The sequence below is a fragment of the Vanessa cardui genome, chromosome 3, assembly GCF_905220365.1.
Source record: "Vanessa cardui chromosome 3, ilVanCard2.1, whole genome shotgun sequence".
In the NCBI taxonomy this organism is placed as follows: domain Eukaryota; kingdom Metazoa; phylum Arthropoda; class Insecta; order Lepidoptera; family Nymphalidae; genus Vanessa; species Vanessa cardui.
In genome coordinates this window covers 14,129,156-14,149,301 of record NC_061125.1, presented here as the reverse complement: position 1 = coordinate 14,149,301, position 20,146 = coordinate 14,129,156, and the positions used below count along the sequence as shown (strand labels likewise).

Here is a 20,146-nt window from a genome sequence, read left to right as displayed (position 1 = left end):
TTTTCCTTTAATTTTAGATATCGTAAGACTTATAGAATAAATTATTTATACTAAAACTGCGCATTCTCTCCTGCCTTCTTTCAGAGCGGCAAAGTTACAGTACGCGGACCCCGTGACTTATTACAAGTCGAGCAGTAGGTATATTCGTATATTATTTCTTATAAAAATCAAATATGAAAGAAAATAGTTTTTAATATAACTCCTTTATGTATGGAACATACATTTGACAGTAGAAAATGCATCATCCTGAATGACACTGTCATTAAGATTTTTCAATAAGCGGTTAGCAAGTTGCCCATAAATATTGCATTTAATGGTACATTTTGCTTCTCATAATGTATTATTATGAAAATATATTGATGAATGATTTTTATTATGCATTGTTTTATAGAAAAAGAATTATACATATCAATTTTGATAAGAAAGATTTAAGAAAGTTTTATAAAACCCGATTGAATAATGGTTGGTATGTAGTTATCGTGTAAGTACGATTGCCAACTCACTATCATTGCGTTTCGATTTCCCTAGCAACAATACTTGCCAGTAATATCGCTACTACGGCAAAGATAAAATTGTGACATCCTCACTAAAATATATAAAAATCTTTGGTTAAGTAAATCTATTATGAATAACATATAACATAGTTTATAATATAATTGAATATGGAATACAATAATACAATAAAAATTAAAACTATTATTATCATAAAATACAAAAATATACATTAAATATTGTTATAGTATTTTTAAAACCACCACCGCCACATTTAAAATACTAAATTTTCTACCTAAATATATATTTTTTTCTTTTATGAATATAAAAATACTGATTTTTTAAGGAATAAATGAATCATGATAATACATTATTACAGTTTGAATAATACATTGGAATATGTAAAAAATATCGTCTGGCTTTAGTTTATTGTAAAAAATAATTCAGGCTGGCAGTTACATACTTTTAAGAAAGTAATCAAACAGTCACACATAAAAAAATATAAATAGTAGAATTGATTGCAACTTTGTAAATACATCAGAAATTATGTATCATTTACCGCTAATTAAAGCATATAACGAAATAGACATAGTTACTTATATTCTAAGATAGATGAATATATATTTTAAAGAAAAAATAGTATATTTTGGCCTTAAGCGTGTAATTATAACCTGTTACTGTAGAATTTATTATTTTATTGGTCATTCGATAAATTAGGAAATGATTAAACATCATTTTGGATCACTGTCATTTGTTTTTTTAGTTTTTAATAAGATAGTAAGAAAAGATTATAATAAATAGCATTAGGCCATAGAAATATTATTAAAAAATATCATATAGCAGAAATTAATATTGGTAAAAATATACATTTTTTATCAATATTTTAAAACTTACATGACTATCTTAACTAATGAATAATAATTTTCTCTTATAAAAATATAAATAAAATTTTGTTATAGAATGTAAGAAGTAGTTACGATGCGAGTCTAAATTAATACTGTATAAAAATAAAGATAAGTATATTCTCATGCGAAATTAAGTTTTTATTGCACAGATAAAAAAATAATTTTCAGTGGGATTTTTTTCTAATGGCACTGTAGGACTAAAGAGAGGTGGGTAGCAAACAAAAGTTTTAAAAAATATAATTATCTCTTAACTTTAAATATAATTAGGAAGACAACTTGGCCTATATTATTTTTATAATTTCTTTATTCTTCCTATAAATGACTAACTAAATTAATGTCAGAATTTGGAATGTGCCTTTGAATTCGTTCGAACTTAAATAATTGAAATTAGGGCTATTCATAACATTTAAGTATGCAGTCATCTTACCTAGATCACTAAATTAACAATATACAATCTCATTGGAAAAAATAATCATTTTCAATATCAAAAATTTTTGTGATAATAAAAAATCTTTGAACATTTGAACTTTAATACTATTGATCATATTTATCTTAGCTTAAGGACAGTTGATTATAGATAGTTAAATAATTATTAAAAATTATTTAAATGAATGAAAAAAAAACGCATTTCTGAGTTTTCAATAGGTACCGAATTTGCATACAAAAAAAAATGTCTTAAAAAGTGTACCATACCTGGTTTGTTGAATTTTAAGTTGACTAGTAGAGATAGTATTATAATACATATTTAGGATTTGTGAAAGTTTTTACTTGTCTTTTGGGTCAATGCATTCGTTTTTCTTTTCCTCGTCCGAGCAACAGGCGCATTCGAAAATTAATATTCGCTCTTCGCTATTATCTAAAAATAAAGTAACTTATTATATACATACATATATGTCATTAATCATCTATACATTAAATATATAATACATATAGGGTAAGACTTTGTAAAAGATTGCCTTCAAGTGAATTAATTAATTATCATTATCAAAGTGGATTCTTTCTTGCTGTGATTCCAAACCAATTTGAATTTGAAGATTAAGTCCAGTGTTATTAAAGGGAAACATTACATAGCATACTGTAAAGTATAATTAATTTGAATGCCTAAACCAAGTTCTATGGGCGGAATTAATAATGAACCAAGTTACATAAAATATAATTTAAGCTGATACTTACTTTTATGTCACTTTATACTTGTGTGGGCGGGAAACGACGTTGTGGTTTAATCCGACGTTGCGCTAGAGTCGACTGAGTTACAGGACCTAATATATGAGGTGTCATTGGAGCTGAAGTCATAGCCTAGAAAATAGATTATATTAATAGATATTATTAATTAAAGTTTATACTTAGGATTTGTAATCATTGCTCTATATATTCAAGTTCTTTAAGAAGGGATCTGTGATGGCCGTGGTTGATATGAATAGGCTGTGTTGTACAATAGCTTTTCGTTCGCAGTCGTTGCTCTTTTGTGACGTCTATAATAACTGGCTGCTGGTATAATTTTCATATAGTCCATATATATTGATGTCTTGTATATGTAGTAGGCGTTTTTTCAGACTCATTTACAGAATTTTATAAATATGCTATTTATCTTTTATCTGGCAAATGTTCATTTTAATAAAATAAATATTTATAAAAGTAAAGTAACAGCCTGTAAATTTCCCACTGCTGGGCTAATGGCCTCCTCTCTTATTAAGGAGAGGGCTTGGAACATATTCCACCACGCTGTTCCAATGCGGGTTGGTGAAATACACATGTGGCAGAATTTCGATGAAATTAGACACATGCAGGTTTCCTCACGATGTTTTCCATCACCGCCGAACATGAGATGAATTATAAAGACAAATTAAGCACATATATATAGCGGTGCTTGCCTGGGCTTGAACCCGAAATCATCGGTTAAGATGCACGTGTTCTAACCACTGGGCCATCTCGGTTCTTATATATGTCGGAGACGGTCATGAATTCCATAGCGTAACGAAGCGCGGCACGAATCCCGCGAGGCGGCAGCACTATCGTTACGTCACGCCGCGACTAACTACGTGCTACGACGGAGCCTACCCGGTGGAGGCGCTCAGAGACGACTCACTTACGATTCCGCTCTCGTGAAGACCAGTACCTCCATCCTAGGAACTGTCATTCGCTTCGTTGCTAAGTGCGATACAGTGTGATACTGAATAAGTGTATTAAGTACTTTAAACGTAGAATAAACGTGTTCCTGTATTCGCGGTTTCCTCTTTTCTCGATCACCCTAGTAATACGCCCCTATGATGCCTGACGATCGTACTGATGTCGCTGTCGATCCGACATATATATATATATATATGTTGTAGGATGTATATATATATATATATGTCGGATCGACAGCGACATCAGTACGATCGTCAGGCATCATAGGGGCGTATTACTAGGGTGATATATATATATATACTCCAGCCACATTCGATCTGGAATTTTAGTAAACAAACCATATGTCATCATAATTAGGGTTGATACAATCTTAATAAAAAATTATAATTATTATAATTACAACTATATTTATTATAACACAATTTCCTGTTTAAACACAAAAATTTTAATTTAATACAGAATCCAAAAAAAATATTTAGCCGTTTAAATAAAACTAATTATAACGGATGAATCGCGTATATTAATTATTTTTAAACATCCCGACGTTTCGAGCACTTTGCAGTGTTCGTGGTCACGGGTAGACTAAGATGACATTTGTCTATTTGAAGAACAAAGGAAATATTATTAACAACTACCGCCAACGATTTCTCAATTGATATCTTGAGTAACGTTCCGGTTGCACGCAGAAGGCACTAACTGTATCTTTAGGTCTTGCAGTCTGTTGGATTTGGGATTTTAAATTTTTAATAAGTGGATCCCAGGTGTTAGAAAGTCTCCAACCATCTTCTCTATTGAAGTTCGGATGTTTTTGAATTTCAATAGCCTCGCGTATCATTCTAGGAATGAATCTGTGTTCTCTAGCGAGGATCTGTGGTTTATCAAATCGGATAAAATGGTTAGGTTTATCCAGAGCATGTTCACAGACTGCAGACTTAGAAGAACGCCTATTTTTGACATCTCCTATATGTTCCTTGACCCTGGTACCGATGCTTCTCTTTGTTTGGCCTATGTAAGATAAACCACACTCACATTCGAGTTTATATACTCCTGCAGTTTGTAAAGGGATATTACTCTTGATAGGTCTCAAGAACTGGCTCACTTTCTTATGAGGCTTGTAAACGGTTTTAATCGAAGCTCGCTTCAAGATGTTGCCAATCCTGTCTGTAACTCCTTTCACATATGGTAGAAATGCAGGTTGTCGCTCAACTGTGGGTGGCTTGATACGGCTTCTGCGATGCTGGCGAGGCACGGGCAGCTTGTTCTGGTGGAGTGCAAGCTTGACCTGACGTAGCTCGTCCTCTAGGTGTTCAGCATCGCAGAGATGGTGGGCTCTCTGAAACAAAGATTTGCCAACGGTAGCTAACTGACTAGGGTGGTGGTGCGAGTCACCATTGAGGTATTTGTTTGTGTGTGTGGGTTTCCTATAAACTGTGTGACTTAATGTATTATCAGGATTCTTGATAATAAGGATGTCAAGGAAAGCTAAAGAATTATTTGCCTCTAATTCCATAGTAAATTGAATGTTCTTATTTATAGAATTAAGATGTACTAAAAATGCAGATGTCAGATCACTAGGTAATATTGTGAAAGTGTCATCTACGTACCGTTTATAAAACCTAGGTGTTATTGGTCCGGAGCGAAGAGCCCTCTCCTCCAGGTCTTCCATGAATAAATCGGCGACCACGGGGGATACTGGAGAACCCACACCACCCACCCACCACCCACCCACAGAACAATAAATAACATAATAGTGGAATGATGAATTCTATGTACAAGTCGACGGGGTAGCCATGGGTTCTCCAGTATCCCCCGTGGTCGCCGATTTATTCATGGAAGACCTGGAGGAGAGGGCTCTTCGCTCCGGACCAATAACACCTAGGTTTTATAAACGGTACGTAGATGACACTTTCACAATATTACCTAGTGATCTGACATCTGCATTTTTAGTACATCTTAATTCTATAAATAAGAACATTCAATTTACTATGGAATTAGAGGCAAATAATTCTTTAGCTTTCCTTGACATCCTTATTATCAAGAATCCTGATAATACATTAAGTCACACAGTTTATAGGAAACCCACACACACAAACAAATACCTCAATGGTGACTCGCACCACCACCCTAGTCAGTTAGCTACCGTTGGCAAATCTTTGTTTCAGAGAGCCCACCATCTCTGCGATGCTGAACACCTAGAGGACGAGCTACGTCAGGTCAAGCTTGCACTCCACCAGAACAAGCTGCCCGTGCCTCGCCAGCATCGCAGAAGCCGTATCAAGCCACCCACAGTTGAGCGACAACCTGCATTTCTACCATATGTGAAAGGAGTTACAGACAGGATTGGCAACATCTTGAAGCGAGCTTCGATTAAAACCGTTTACAAGCCTCATAAGAAAGTGAGCCAGTTCTTGAGACCTATCAAGAGTAATATCCCTTTACAAACTGCAGGAGTATATAAACTCGAATGTGAGTGTGGTTTATCTTACATAGGCCAAACAAAGAGAAGCATCGGTACCAGGGTCAAGGAACATATAGGAGATGTCAAAAATAGGCGTTCTTCTAAGTCTGCAGTCTGTGAACATGCTCTGGATAAACCTAACCATTTTATCCGATTTGATAAACCACAGATCCTCGCTAGAGAACACAGATTCATTCCTAGAATGATACGCGAGGCTATTGAAATTCAAAAACATCCGAACTTCAATAGAGAAGATGGTTGGAGACTTTCTAACACCTGGGATCCACTTATTAAAAATTTAAAATCCCAAATCCAACAGACTGCAAGACCTAAAGATACAGTTAGTGCCTTCTGCGTGCAACCGGAACGTTACTCAAGATATCAATTGAGAAATCGTTGGCGGTAGTTGTTAATAATATTTCCTTTGTTCTTCAAATAGACAAATGTCATCTTAGTCTACCCGTGACCACGAACACTGCAAAGTGCTCGAAACGTCGGGATGTTTAAAAATAATTAATATACGCGATTCATCCGTTATAATTAGTTTTATTTAAATGTGTAATAATCGCGAAAATTTAAGACAACATTAAATATTTAGCCGGTCAATACATAACTTATATGAAAATTAGCTTAAAATAAAAGTTTAAAAATTTTTAATTACCACTATAATATTACTACAAAACTAACAACCCTATATTTTAATAGTGACGTAAAGAAATCGCAGGTTTGTAACATTTGGAGTGTTTTTTAAGCAATTGGCAGATTTAGGAAGGTATAAAATAGCGATACAGGCTCTTCGTAATTGGTGGTGTATAGGTATTTTTAGTCGTATTATAATGGTAGTATAACCACAACAGTTTCATTACACATAGATTAAAAAAAAGACATCTTGTTTTGGCTAGCATAAATATAGCACTAAAATCACTGTTTCAAAAATTAATCTTAATGAGTCCTGCCGTTTGGGAGGCGATAGATAAAGTTAATAAATCGAATTATATAACTACGATGTAATTTCTGATATCATTTTAAAATTGGAGGTATTTTTTTTGAGATCTACATTATTCCAGATCATCATAAGTAATATAATTATAACCAAGAATGCGCTTAGTCCTTTGTCTTAAGTATTTAATTATTAATCATCAAATTTAATTTTTATTAACATCAAAAATAATTGTTGTACATATGTATTTCTAAAAATGTTTTGAGCATCTGCCTGACGTTGGTTGCTAAGCAACGCTTTGTTATTAAACATTCCACATCGAATTTGGCTGGAGTATATATATATACATCCTACAACCTTTTTGGCGTCATGTACGTGGTGCATCATTACGACGTCCCCAAGTTGTATTAACTAACACGACTTTGTATTTTTTAAATGTTGAAAAAGAGTAACTACTTCTTGCCGGTTCTTCTCGGTAGAATCTACTTTCCGAACCGGTGGTAGCTTCACTTAATTGTAAAATGACGATTCAAAAGTGTTTGTTAAAGCGTACTTAAATAAAGTTTATTTTGATTATGTTTTTTTATTAGACGTCCGTATACAACTATTGGGCGTCCGTATACAGCTATTGGGCGTCCGTATACAGCTATTGGGTGTCCGTATACAGCTATTGGGCGTCCGTATTCAGCTATTGGGCGTCCGTATACAGCTATTTTGCGTCCGTATACAAGTATTTTGCGTCCGTATACAGCTATCGGGCGTCCGTATATGGCTATTTGGCGCCTGTACAAAGTACTAAGCTTTACGCCGGTTTGTTTACAGCGAATAATAAAAACTACCAATCACAGATAACAGAAGATTTAACAGTACAGATACCAATTACGATTGATATAGATGTTGTACAAACTTTCACCCCCTTTTAGTCCCTTAGAGGATGATTTCGTGGATGGAAACTATCCTTTCTTTCTACTTTCCTTTTTTATCTCGTTAGGGTATGATTTTGGAGACAAAATATTGTATGTTCTTCTCTACAATTTCTCCATACTAAATTTTATCTAAATCGGTTCAGCAGTTTAAGCGTGAAAAGATAACAGACAGAAAGACATAGTTTATGTTATTAATATGAATAATGAATATAAATATTAATTATTATAAAATATTTAAAATTTTTCTTCCACGAAGTCCTCGGGAATTCATATATTCATTATTAATATATTTAATTAACATTAAAAAAGTTCCAATAACAGTTTATTTCTACACACTGATGTAAAACAAACAATAATCAAGCACCGAATAGGTATTATGCAAGTCGTAAGTGAAATGAGCGAGATGGCAACGTCGCAATTTTGGACGCCAAATAAGCGAATCCGTAGTTAGGAATTCCCCTCGATATACTGTGTGCGATATACGCGCTGCGGCAGCGCCTCACCTGCGCGGTGATTTCTTCAGGAACTTTTCAATATTTTATTTCAACTATTTTAAGCGACTTTTACCTTCCGTCGATTTTTGACTGTATAGATAGACTAAAGCGGTTACGCGGCGTTGCCGCTTGAGGCACCTGGTAGGTGAGGTCGACGGCGCGTCGAATCATCGGTTAAGATGCACGTGTTCTAACCACTGGGCCATCTCGGCTCTTATATGATACATGAATTATCAACTGTATAGATAGAATAAAGCGGTCACGCGGCGTTGCCGCTTGAGGCACCTGGTAGGTGAGGTCGACGGCGCGTCGCAGGTCGTGCGGCGCGGGCGCGTCGTCGTGCGGGGGCGGCGCGGCGCGCGGCGGCGGCGGCTCGGGCCCGTCGCGCGCCAGCCACGCCTCGCGCAGCAGCTCGTGCGCGCGCGGCCGCGCCGCCGGCTCGAGCTGCAGCATGCGCCGCACGCACGCGCGCGCCTCCGCCGACACGTGCCGCCACGCGCCGCTCGACGTCTCCACCTGTCATACAATTACACTTTATTCGAATATCGATTCGATTCGACTCAGTTGTTACGCGTTTACACCACTTGAAAGTGATGTCAGTTAAAAACATAAATGCTGATTATACATAATACATATTGCTTGAAAATCAACAAGTCTAAGCTCTACGCTTTTTAATCATCTTTGTTATTTTGTGTAGATTGTGGCTTATTTATGAAGATTTAACAAAAAAAAACGGATTGAATTTATTGTTTGGCCAAGTTAGCAGCTTCACAGTCATTCGTCGTTTGATTATCATGTGTAATAGAATATATTGATGACGTCTTGATGATGACCAATTTGGATCATGGTGTCCAATACCAAGCTAGACCAGTCAAACAACCAATTTTATCGATCCGACTTGGGGTTTGAAACATGATTCTCGGGATCTGTGGCCTTATATCAGGCCAATAGACCAATCAGACAGGAACCATATTGTTATAATAGTTTTTTAACTAGTATGTATGTGTCTATATGTTCTCAGTAGTATGTTAGCCTTATGTTTGTGTAAGAGAAATGTAATCTACTTGGTTAGTTTCAGTCCAGGTATATGAGTTAAATATTATTTAATTATTTACCTTTCCAGATTCGATCCTGGCTAAAATAGCCTCGGGCGTGTCGTCACCTGTGGATGCAAAAGGTGTTCTCCCGGAGAGCATAATGTATGCAAGTACTCCTAAAGAAAAAGAAAAATACCATTGATGTTATTTGTACACGACGAATTACTTATTTCACAATTAATAATAGCTACATTTATTATTTTACTAACCACCCGCCCCGGCTTTGTGCAAAGCTGACACCAAATATACAACAGCCTTTTTTTGTTTCTTTACTATATTGTTAATATATTATATACCAACACCAATGATATTTTAATAAACAGATATGTTATATCCATACTAAACAACGGAAAAAAATGTGCCGCGCCGGGGACCGTTTATTTTAGTTTATTTTTACATTTCGTTAAAAGTAAAAAGGATAGCTTGATAAAAACTATAAGTAAAAGGGATAACTAGATGTTTTAATTACGCAAAACGTATTACTAAGTAATTATGATGTATTATAACGTATTACTACGTAAAACAACAAAGGGCAAACGTCCCAATTAGGACGTTTTCTAGTCTTCACTTTTTGCGCGTTAATAACATATCTGTTTACTACAACATCATTGACCAACACCCTCCACTCGAATCACTCTATCTATCAAAAAAACCTTGCATAATTTGAGAGATCAAAGCATACATAGGGACAGACTACGGTAAGGGAATTTGTTTTATACTATGTAATGATTAGATATAAGCTAACCTAAGCTCCATATATCGCAAGCAGCGTCGTATCCAGCGCGCTTCAGAACTTCCGGCGCGACGAAGTTGGCAGTGTAACAAGGTGTCATGAGTAGTCCGTTCTCAGCGCGTAACTGCTTTGCTAGTCCGAAATCGACGAGACGGACGTCTTCCGGTCGTCTCTCGGCGGTTGCAAACAGGATGTTTGAGGGCTTGATATCTCTGAAAATAATAAAAACATGGTCTATGTTTGCATTACATAGTAGTTTTCATAAGTTAAAATAAAGGTTTTTAAGACCTTTGGTTTTCCAATAAAAAATTTTTTATATTATTTCAATCAAAAGTAAACTTAATAACAAGAACAATAACAACAGCCTGTAAATTCAAACTGCTGGGCTAAAGGCCTCCTTTCCCTTTGAGGAGAAGGTTTGGAACATATTCCACCATGCTGTTCCAATCTCAGAATTTCTAAGAAATTTGTCACTCGCAGGTTTCCTCACGATGTTTTCCTTCACCGCTGAGCACGAGATGAATTATAAAGAAAAATTAAGCACATGAAACAGCTGTGCTTGCCTGGGTTTGAACCCGCAATCATCGCTTAAGATGCACGCGTTCTACTGGGCCATCTCGACTTTTTAGGGTTCCGTACGTCTGAATACAAAAACGGAACCCTTATAGGATCACTCGTGTCCGTCCATCGCTTACAGTCAATTATCTCCGAATCTATTAGACCGATTAAGTTGAAATTTGGTACACATATCAATTCCTGTAACCCAAATACAGAGGTGTGACGTGAGCAAATGAAATCTGTATATGGGGGTCATTTTTGGGGGGGGAAGAGGAAAATTAAAAAAAAAAATTCTGAAAACTGCATCGTGTGGCATATCAAATGAAAGGTCTTGTTGAGAAGATCTTAAATGTATTTTTTTGTAATTTTGAAATAAATAGTTTCCAAGTTATTCAAGAAAATAGACGATAATTGACCATTCCCCCCCCCCCCTTATCTCCGAAACTACTGAACCTAAAATTTTGAAAAAAATACAGAAATTAGTTTTCTCCTTATAGATTATAGGAAAACCTATAAGAAGTTCATGATATTAAAATAACATGGTAAATCAATATTGTGCGTACCAACTTACATTTGCAGGTGGAATGTGTGGGAGAACATATTTTTTAACTCCAATGTTAAGTTTTGTTGAATCGGTTTGTAGATGAATATTTAATGAAAAAAGTAAGCCCACAATGAGCATTCTAAGACCAATATTTTAGGAGATATTAACATCGTACGGAACCCTCTTCACGCGAGTTCAACTCGCACTTGTCTCCTTTTTTTTTTAAATTAATAACACCAGAGCCATATTGAAATATGAGAAAATTATCTTTTATTTTATTTGTATATGTCAAATGCTTAGTTAGTGTGATTTATTTGTCTTCGATAGTTAAGCTAGGCTGGAGGTACCTGTGCACGACGGTGTGCCGGTGCAGGTAGTGCACGGCGTGCAGTACGTTTCGCAGCACGCGCGCCGCCTCGCGCTCGGGCAGGCTGCGGCGCTGCGTTATGTACTCCAACAGCTCACCGCCGCGACACAGCTCCGTCACGGCCAGCAGCCGCCCGCCCTCCTCGTACACGCCGCGCAGGCTGATTATGTGAGGGTGCTGGCTGTACCTGCGGACATATTGTTTTGTTTTATGTTATAAAAAAAAAAAAAAATATATATATATTTTAATAGGAACAAGTAAAAATTACATAAAAAAAGTAAAAAGTAAAGTAACAGCCTGTAAATTTCCCACTGCTGGGATAAGGCCTCCTCTGCCATTAAGGAGAGGGTTTGGAACATATTCCACCACGCTGTTCCAATGTGGGTTGGTGGAATGCACATGTGGCAGAATTTCGATGAAATTAGACACATGCAGAAAAAAAAATTACATAGTAGGACAAATGTGACCATAATAACTGCATTAGTTATTAAACTGTGTCGCAGTTATAAGGCCCTCCGCGGAACAATACAATACGATGTTCCAAACAAATATAAAAATAATAAAACGAAAAGAAAAATTATAGTTAAGCTTAAAATTAGGCAAAAACGTGTGTGTATATGTGTGTTTGTTTTGGTGTGTGTATATGTGTGTGTGTGTATATGTGTGTGTGTGTGTGTGTGTGTGTACGTGTGTGTGTGTGTGTGTGTGATATTCATTTATTGACAATTAGGAGGTTTTCGATTGTTGATGTTATAGATTGGCGGACGAGCATATGGGCCACCTGATGGTAAATGGTCACCATCACCCATAGACAATGACGCTGTAAGAAATATTAACTATACCTTACATCGTCAATGCGCCACCGACCTTGGGAACTAAGATGTTATGTCCCTTGTGCCTGTAGTTACACTGGCTCACTCACCCTTCAAACCGGAACACAACAATACTGCGTCCTGTTGTTTGGCGGTAGAATAACCTACCCAGACGGACTTGCACAAAGCCCTACCACCAAGTAAACCATATAATGATTGCCCATGTGAAAATGATTTCCAGCGAAGATCTGCTGATGTTTAGTATAAAATATAAAACGCCAAAATGTAATTGAATATAAAAGGTAAAAAAAGGCACGGGCATCTGCGAGCATGTGGATGTTGTATTTTAAATAAAAAAAAACCGCTAAGTGAATACTGCGTAATACTGCTTTACTATTAGTACAAGCCTGTACACATGACAATTCATATGTTTTTTTACTTCTGTCTGTGTGACTTATTGGATTTAATTTCTTTCACCTAGGAAATAACCTGAACACACTTCGTATGAGTGCAGAAATATCACTAAACTATAAGTTTTTTTTTTTATATAATTTTTAAGAAAAAAAAAAAAAAATTACATGTTCATTAATATACCATTAGTAGGCTGAAGGGCAATTGGGCCGCCTGATGAAAAGTAGTCGTCATTGCAAAGTGCCACAAGAAATTTTAAATATTTTTTTCATCGTCAATGCGACACCACCCTTGCAATAGAGATGTTCCATGTGCCTGTAGTTTTAATGACCGTAGTAGCGAAAGTAATGCTATTTCAAATAAACTTTTTCTTTCTCCAATTAGTTTGGATAAGGGTTTGGTTACATTTTTGAGATAATGCAGGCTATCTCTTTCTTATTTAATTAATATAGCAAATAAGAAAAATTACCTCAAAAGAATTTCAATCTCTTCTCGGGGATCATACTGTAATTTGTCCATGATTTTAACAGCGTATTGTGTGCGTGATGCTTTGTGCTCGCAAAGACGCACTACTGAAAAAGATCCAGTGCCCAATTCACCCATTAACCTGAAACATATTAAGTGTATTGATATAGATGGTTGCTCACCATATGTCAATCAATATTTTTTTTAATTCTGGATAATATTATTATAAGTACAGTCAACAAAAAAAATGGTTACTATTTTTAAACTATTTAAGGTAACAGCAAAAAACATTTGTATTGTGCAATGCAAGGTAAATCCGTACATTAAGATGACATTATTAACGCGTATACTGAATATACCTATACTCATCGAAGAATTTATTCTTGTTGACGAAACCAGCCCAGAATTCTTCAGTAGATGTCTTGGTTTGTGCTATGTGGTTCTGATTTTGATTTGTGACAGTTTTGTTGTCATCGTCATTCAGTAAACACGGAGCCACGAAACTGAAACCCCTGTGAATTCAAATAATATATATTAATAATATTTACAAAAAGTACTTAATAAAAAATACACTAATTTAATAACTTACTAACATGAATATGGAAAATATCTAACAAAAAATTTAACTATTTTAACTGAACTTAATGACTAGCCTTATTAAAAAGTTACATAAAAAAGACAAAATAATTTATTGACATTTTGTTGACTGCTTGTGATCTAATAAGCAACAACATTTAAAATAATATTATATTATTTATATATTAGCACGCCTAATGGTGAATAGTTAGTACCACCCACAGATTTAAATCATATAAAATAAAAACCATGCCTGAAAATCAATACACAATTAACCTTGAGTACTAAGATGTTATCTTAACTCTGGCTGCATTTAAACTAATTTACTCGCGGTTCAAACCAGAACACAACACTAAGTAATGCTGTTTATCAGTAAAATATCTGATGAGCGGGTGGTACCACTACTACCATCACCTAGAGAGTATTCTTTTTTTTTAATGTTTTATGATATGTTAGAGTCGAGATGGCCCAGTGGTTAGAACGCGTGCATCTTAACCGATGATTGCGGGTTCAAACCCAGGCAAGCACCGCTGATTCATGTGCTTAATTTGTCTTTATAATTCATCTCGTGCTCAGCGGTGAAGGAAAACATCGTGAGGAAACCTGCATGTGACAAATTTCATAGAAATTCTGCCACATGTGTATTCCACCAACCCGCATTTGAACAGCGTGGTGGAATATGTTCCAAACCTTCTCCTCAAAAGGGAGAGGAGGCCTTTAGCCCAACAGTGGGAATTTACAGGCTGTTGTTGTTGTATAGTATACTAAGATGTCATCTTAATTCTGGCTGCATTTAAACTAATTTACTCGCCGTTCAAACCAACGATACTAAGTACTGCTGTTTAACGTTAAAATATCTGATGAGCGGGTGGTACCACTACTACCACCACCTAGAGAGTATTCTTTTTTCTAATGTTTTATGATATGTTAGAGAGATAATAGTACCGGAAGAGCTCGTGCGCGTTGGCGGAGGCGGGCACGCCGGGCGAGTCGCGCGGCGTGCGGCACGTGAACTCCGAGTCGAAGTAGAAAGCGTCGTCCGCGCGCGACACAGCCGGCCGGAACGGCGGCACCACCTGCGAACATTCCATTCGTGTGTTCTATCTAGGGATGATCGATATTCATCGATGTTGAAGAAACATCGATGTTTCGCTGGAAAACATCGATGTTTTGACATCGATGTTATGACTTCAATATCATCGACACATCGATGTTTTATGAACAAAAATATCGAAGAAAAAAATCAGCTACATCCACAGCTTCAGAAAGGCTTTTTTCTAAAGCTGGCCAACTCCTTTATCAACAGCGGAACCGACTGAAGGGAAAACACCTGTCTAAGTTAATTTTCTTACAAAGTGTCGCCAAGAAATATTGGGATCGTTAATATTTTTGTGCAACTTTTGTATAAAATAAATAATTTTCATAAATATAATAGTTTTTTTTATTTTATACCGAACACATCGATGTTTAACACATATCGATGTTTTCGAATCGATATTTATCGTACATCGATATTTTTGATTCGATGTTAACATCGATGTCAACATCGATGTTTTCCTAATATCGTACATCCCTAGTTCTATCATCCGTCCTTATGCTATGTCTGGGGACTGAGATGGTATGAATTTATTTTGCAAATCTATCACTATCAATCTCCAAATAAAATGCTTAAGTGATAGATTCATAGATTCGATTCGAAGACAAAATACAGGTCGTTGAGGTGCCCTCACTGCCACTCTAGCATTGGCAGCAATGTCTATAACAATGTCTGCAGTTACAGTATTTTACTGTTTCAAAGTTTTTTTTTTTTTTTTTATGGTGTAGGTTGACGGACGAGCATATGGGCCACGTGATGGTAAGTGGTCACCATAACCCATAGACAATGACGCTGTAAGAAATATTAACTATTCCTTACATCGTCAATGTGCCACCAACCTTGGGAACTAAGATGTTATGGCCCTTGTGCCTGTAGTTACACTGGCTCACTCACCCTTCAAACCGGAACACAACAATACTAAGTACTGTTATTTGGCGGTAACTGATGAGTGGGTGGTACCTACCCAGACGGGCTTGCACAAAGCCCTACCACCAAGAAAAGAGTCGGATTTAAAGGTGTGGAGGCCCCGGGGCCACAAAGCATTGAGGGCCCTAGACAAACAAGCGTGAACACCCTAATAATTATATTATTATGAATTAATTAGTTTTTTTTATTTCAATCGGTAAGCTATGAATTGTTTCGTATTTGTATCGGTAACTTTTAAAATATTAAATGGTAACATTATTATAATTTGACTATATCTCGGTATTTGTTAACTTGCTGAAAACTGTGGCCCCCTCTCATGTGGAGGCCTTAGGGCAGTTGCCCCGGTTGCCCTCCCCTAAATACGGCCCTGATTCTATTTCATTCATTCATTCATTCATTCGCCATTCTCAATGTAGTATAACAAAACATTATGAAAATGCTTTAGGTGATAGATTGATAGACCGAACACAATAAAGATTATTGAGGTGCTGATACTCTAGTTTTTCTCAAAAAATGCCATAGTCGTAACTTTTACTACCTATAGGCTGATCTGGAGTATATGGATGAAAGAGAGATGAAGAGGATGAAATACAGCTAGTATTTCATTGTTTCAACTTACATGACCTAATAATAACGAATAAAGCCTGTCAATAGAAGATTGTTATTATGAACAATTTTTTAAATCTAAATTGAATTAAGACCAGTTTATATTTACATGTTTTTTTTTATATGTTTTGTAAATTATCCAATACCATCTTATTAAATCTTAAGTACTTGATGCTTTTAATGATAATTATGATAGATGCTTCATTATTATGACGTTATTGGTCTTATTTTATCATCTCAACACTATAAATAAATTTTCTTATAAAAAATCACATTCTATAATTACGCCTTATAATTTTGAAATTACCTCTTTCCTTAATAATGCATCCCACTCTATGCTTGCAAAAAACTCATGACTCTTTATATCTTCAATACCATTGGGACCGGCTCCTAATCTGTAACAAGCCATTGTGTGCTTTAAGATCAGAGTGATAAGACTTCAAATTAAATGTGGGTCACCTTATTACCTGTTATGTGGATTTCTCTTGAACAGCGCACGTAAAAGAGATTGTGCCTCCTCACTCAAATTTGAGGGCATACCTAATTTTGCTTTAAGGATTTGAGTCATTGTTTCATGTCTGGTTGAGCCATGGAATGGTAGATTTCCCGTTAACATTTCAAACTACAAGATACAAAATCATTTATTTAATGTTTCAATAAAAATGACACAAAGAAGTAAAATATTACTTTTTTTTCTTCATCTGCATATAAGTCATTTGATCTAAAAATATTAAAAATAATATTTACCATTAGAACACCAAAAGACCACCAGTCAGCAGCCATTGTGTGCCCTTTCCTATTGACAACCTCGGGAGCCATGTATTCAACGGTACCACAAAAACTGTAAGTTTTATCACTAGGAGGTAGCTTTGACAGACCAAAGTCAGTTAGAGCTATATGCCCATCTGCATCTAGTAAAATATTTTCTGGCTTTAGATCCCTGTATATGATTCCCAATTTATGCACATGTTCTAATGCTAACGCTAACTCAGCTAAATAAAACTTTACATCCTCTTCTGTAAACATAACCTGAAAAAAGATTATATTTAAAAAATATCATTTAAATTTGAATTATCAACAATTTATCTGATACAATTTATGTTAATATTATAAATGTGAAAGTAACTCTGTCTGTCTGTCACACTCATTTACAACCAAATCACTGAACAGAATTTGATGAAATTTGATATGAACACTTGAGCTCCAAGAAAGGACATAGGCTACTTTTTTTGCTTAATACATGACAACCAAACCCTCAAATGCGAGCAAAGCCACAGGTGAATACTAGTGGGTTATATGATGCAATATGTTACCTCTTTGCTAAGTCGGGAAAACAGATCCCCACCACGTAGGAAATCTAATATTAAATACAGTTTTCCTGCTGTTTGAAATGCATAGTGTAATTTAACAATAAACGGATGGCCCATTTCTACTAAAATGTTTCTTTCCATCTTTGTGCGTTCTCTGTCTCTTACTTTTAATGTAGCCTTCTTTAGTACCTATAACATAAGGAAAATAATTTATTAATGGTGGATATGAAATATGAATAACAATAATACCATAAAAGGTAATATAAATTTAAATATTAAGATTTCCTCTAACATAGTTTGCTGTAGATAGATAATAAAAAATTATAGGATTTTAAATTAACATGGTTATTTTTACTATTAAAGTTATTAATTTCGGGATATTTACCATGTTTTTTATGTTTGTTCGGTGGAGCTCGATATTTCGACATTGTCTACGAATGTCTTGTTCTCGTGAACAAGAGTTACTTATGAATATTTCAATCTTGTTAGTTGTGAATATTTAAATCATTTAAGGTTTCAGAAATGTTAAGGAATAATATTAAAATGAAATAATAAAATATGAAAAAATAACTCAACACATATATAATGTTTTAGCAAGAATGAATGGAATGATAGATTTGTTAGTGAATGTTCATATCTTATTGTTTAGGAAATAACATGAGACAATTTTATTATTTTACATGATAGTAACACTAGCTGGAAATACAATAATATTTAATTGAGAAAATAATAGTAATACTTTAAAATAATACAAAGTCCCATTACATACAATGTAACCACACAATTTATTATCAAGCTTATTTTTTAATAGATATTTGCAATAATGTAAATACATCTGTTATCACTAAAACCTGTTAATGTTTACCTTATAATAACTTAATATGGATATAATATAACACATTGCAGAAATATGTCTATATCAGATTACTATTATCATTACTAAGCTAACATACATATTGTACTTATAATAACATACCTTCATTGCATAAAGAGTACCAGTATCAGGGCCAGTGACCTTGCGTGCAAGAAATACTTTGCCAAAAGAACCTTCCCCGAGAACTTTTAGTAGCTCAAATTGAGAAGGATCTGCCTTCTCGTGACCTTCTTTAACTACATCTTGGAGTTCCACTTCTCTTTCATAATTTTGATCTATATTTGATGCACTTGACTCAAGACTCTCTGTAGTGGATGTCTGTCGAGACTCTGCTAAATTTTCCACAACCATTGGAAGACTATTTGCAGACTGTGCTGTTATGCCACGCTGAAATATTTAGGATAGTCTTATTAGTGGTGAAATATTTACTAACATAGACAAATATGTACATTTTGTAACCACAATATTCAATAGACCTGTTATAAAACTATTAGCATACCAGTAATAAACCATATGGTAAATAAGTTGTTAAGGTAAGACCTATTATAGTATTCATTTGAATAATCACAAATCACGGTGAATTTGAAAACGTATGTTGATATAAAAAATAATCAATAAGTGATAAGGTAACTTTTTTAAATGTAAATATTATAAAGTCAGCCATAGAAACGGGCGTAGAAGTAACAGGTAAACAGTATTACACTGCCTAAAAACATTCACAAAGAACGTCACTTGTTTGCCTAAAGGTATAAAAGAGGTTCGTAAGACTATAGGAAAAATTTCCATTTAACAAAGTATGCAAACAATTTTTACAAATCATAACATACCGTGACATCTCCAACACTTTGCATTCGCCATGGATCGCTGGCGTTGGCCAAAGGCATCGTTTTCAACTTTCAGGCAAGCACATCCAGCGGGAATTCTAATCAAATTCTATAAAAATTTACTTTAAACTGACGAAAAATACTTGATTTTTATTCATTTAAGTGTTTAGAACAAAAAGGGAGGTAGACTGTCATGTCATAGACGGAAAAATAAATGATAAAATAGATTTCGAAGACAGACTATACCATTAAATTCGTTAGTTTTTTTTTTGCAATTCCAGGGATCGACTCGATTTATATCTAAGACTTGAAGATAATATTAATCGTCACCAAACTGTAATTTATCCTTTGATATTATAAAATTGTCATTGTTATTAGACCTTGGCTTTTTTATACTGCTTTTAATATTGATGAATTTGATTTTTTTGTGATGAGTGATGACTTATGACAGTTATCATTAAATATTTATAAAAATAATGGGAAACGTGAGTTGCAGTCTACAGAGGACTAAAAAATATATTTATTAATAAAAAGCAAATAAGTTAAAGCGTTTTCTTTAAGAGATTATTCATAAACTCCATATTTAAATTACGAACTTAACTAT

At 35.0% G+C, this 20,146-nt stretch overlaps 1 protein-coding gene across 1 annotated transcript; it reads right to left on the bottom strand.

Annotated features, from left to right (window-relative positions):
- Positions 1 to 2,568: 2,568 nt before the first annotated feature.
- On the bottom strand, positions 2,569 to 19,974 carry LOC124543678 (ribosomal protein S6 kinase 2 beta). Its single transcript, XM_047121941.1, has 14 exons — positions 19,546 to 19,974; positions 18,821 to 19,105; positions 17,848 to 18,033; positions 17,282 to 17,563; positions 17,002 to 17,156; positions 16,842 to 16,929; positions 14,851 to 14,981; positions 13,689 to 13,841; positions 13,334 to 13,471; positions 11,622 to 11,828; positions 10,185 to 10,384; positions 9,458 to 9,555; positions 8,628 to 8,858; positions 2,569 to 2,693 (listed from the first exon to the last, which is right to left on the bottom strand). Exons 1-14 carry the CDS (start codon positions 19,600 to 19,602, stop codon positions 2,583 to 2,585), a joined length of 2,322 nt encoding a protein of 773 aa, XP_046977897.1. The 5' UTR covers positions 19,603 to 19,974; the 3' UTR covers positions 2,569 to 2,582.
- Between the last annotated feature and the right edge of the window lie 172 nt (positions 19,975 to 20,146).

Bases quoted from the DNA above. Each gene is read 5' to 3' on its own strand.
- LOC124543678 (XM_047121941.1), bottom strand. From the start codon at position 19,602: ATGCCTTTGGCCAACGCCAGCGATCCATGGCGAATGCAAAGTGTTGGA. The intron at 13,472-13,688 runs GTATATTCAGTA...AATATGTTTCAG, and splicing joins AAATTCTTCGATGAGTATAG to GTTAATGGGTGAATTGGGCA. The intron at 9,556-10,184 runs GTTAGCTTATAT...CTTTTTCTTTAG, and splicing joins TTGCGATATATGGAGCTTAG to GAGTACTTGCATACATTATG.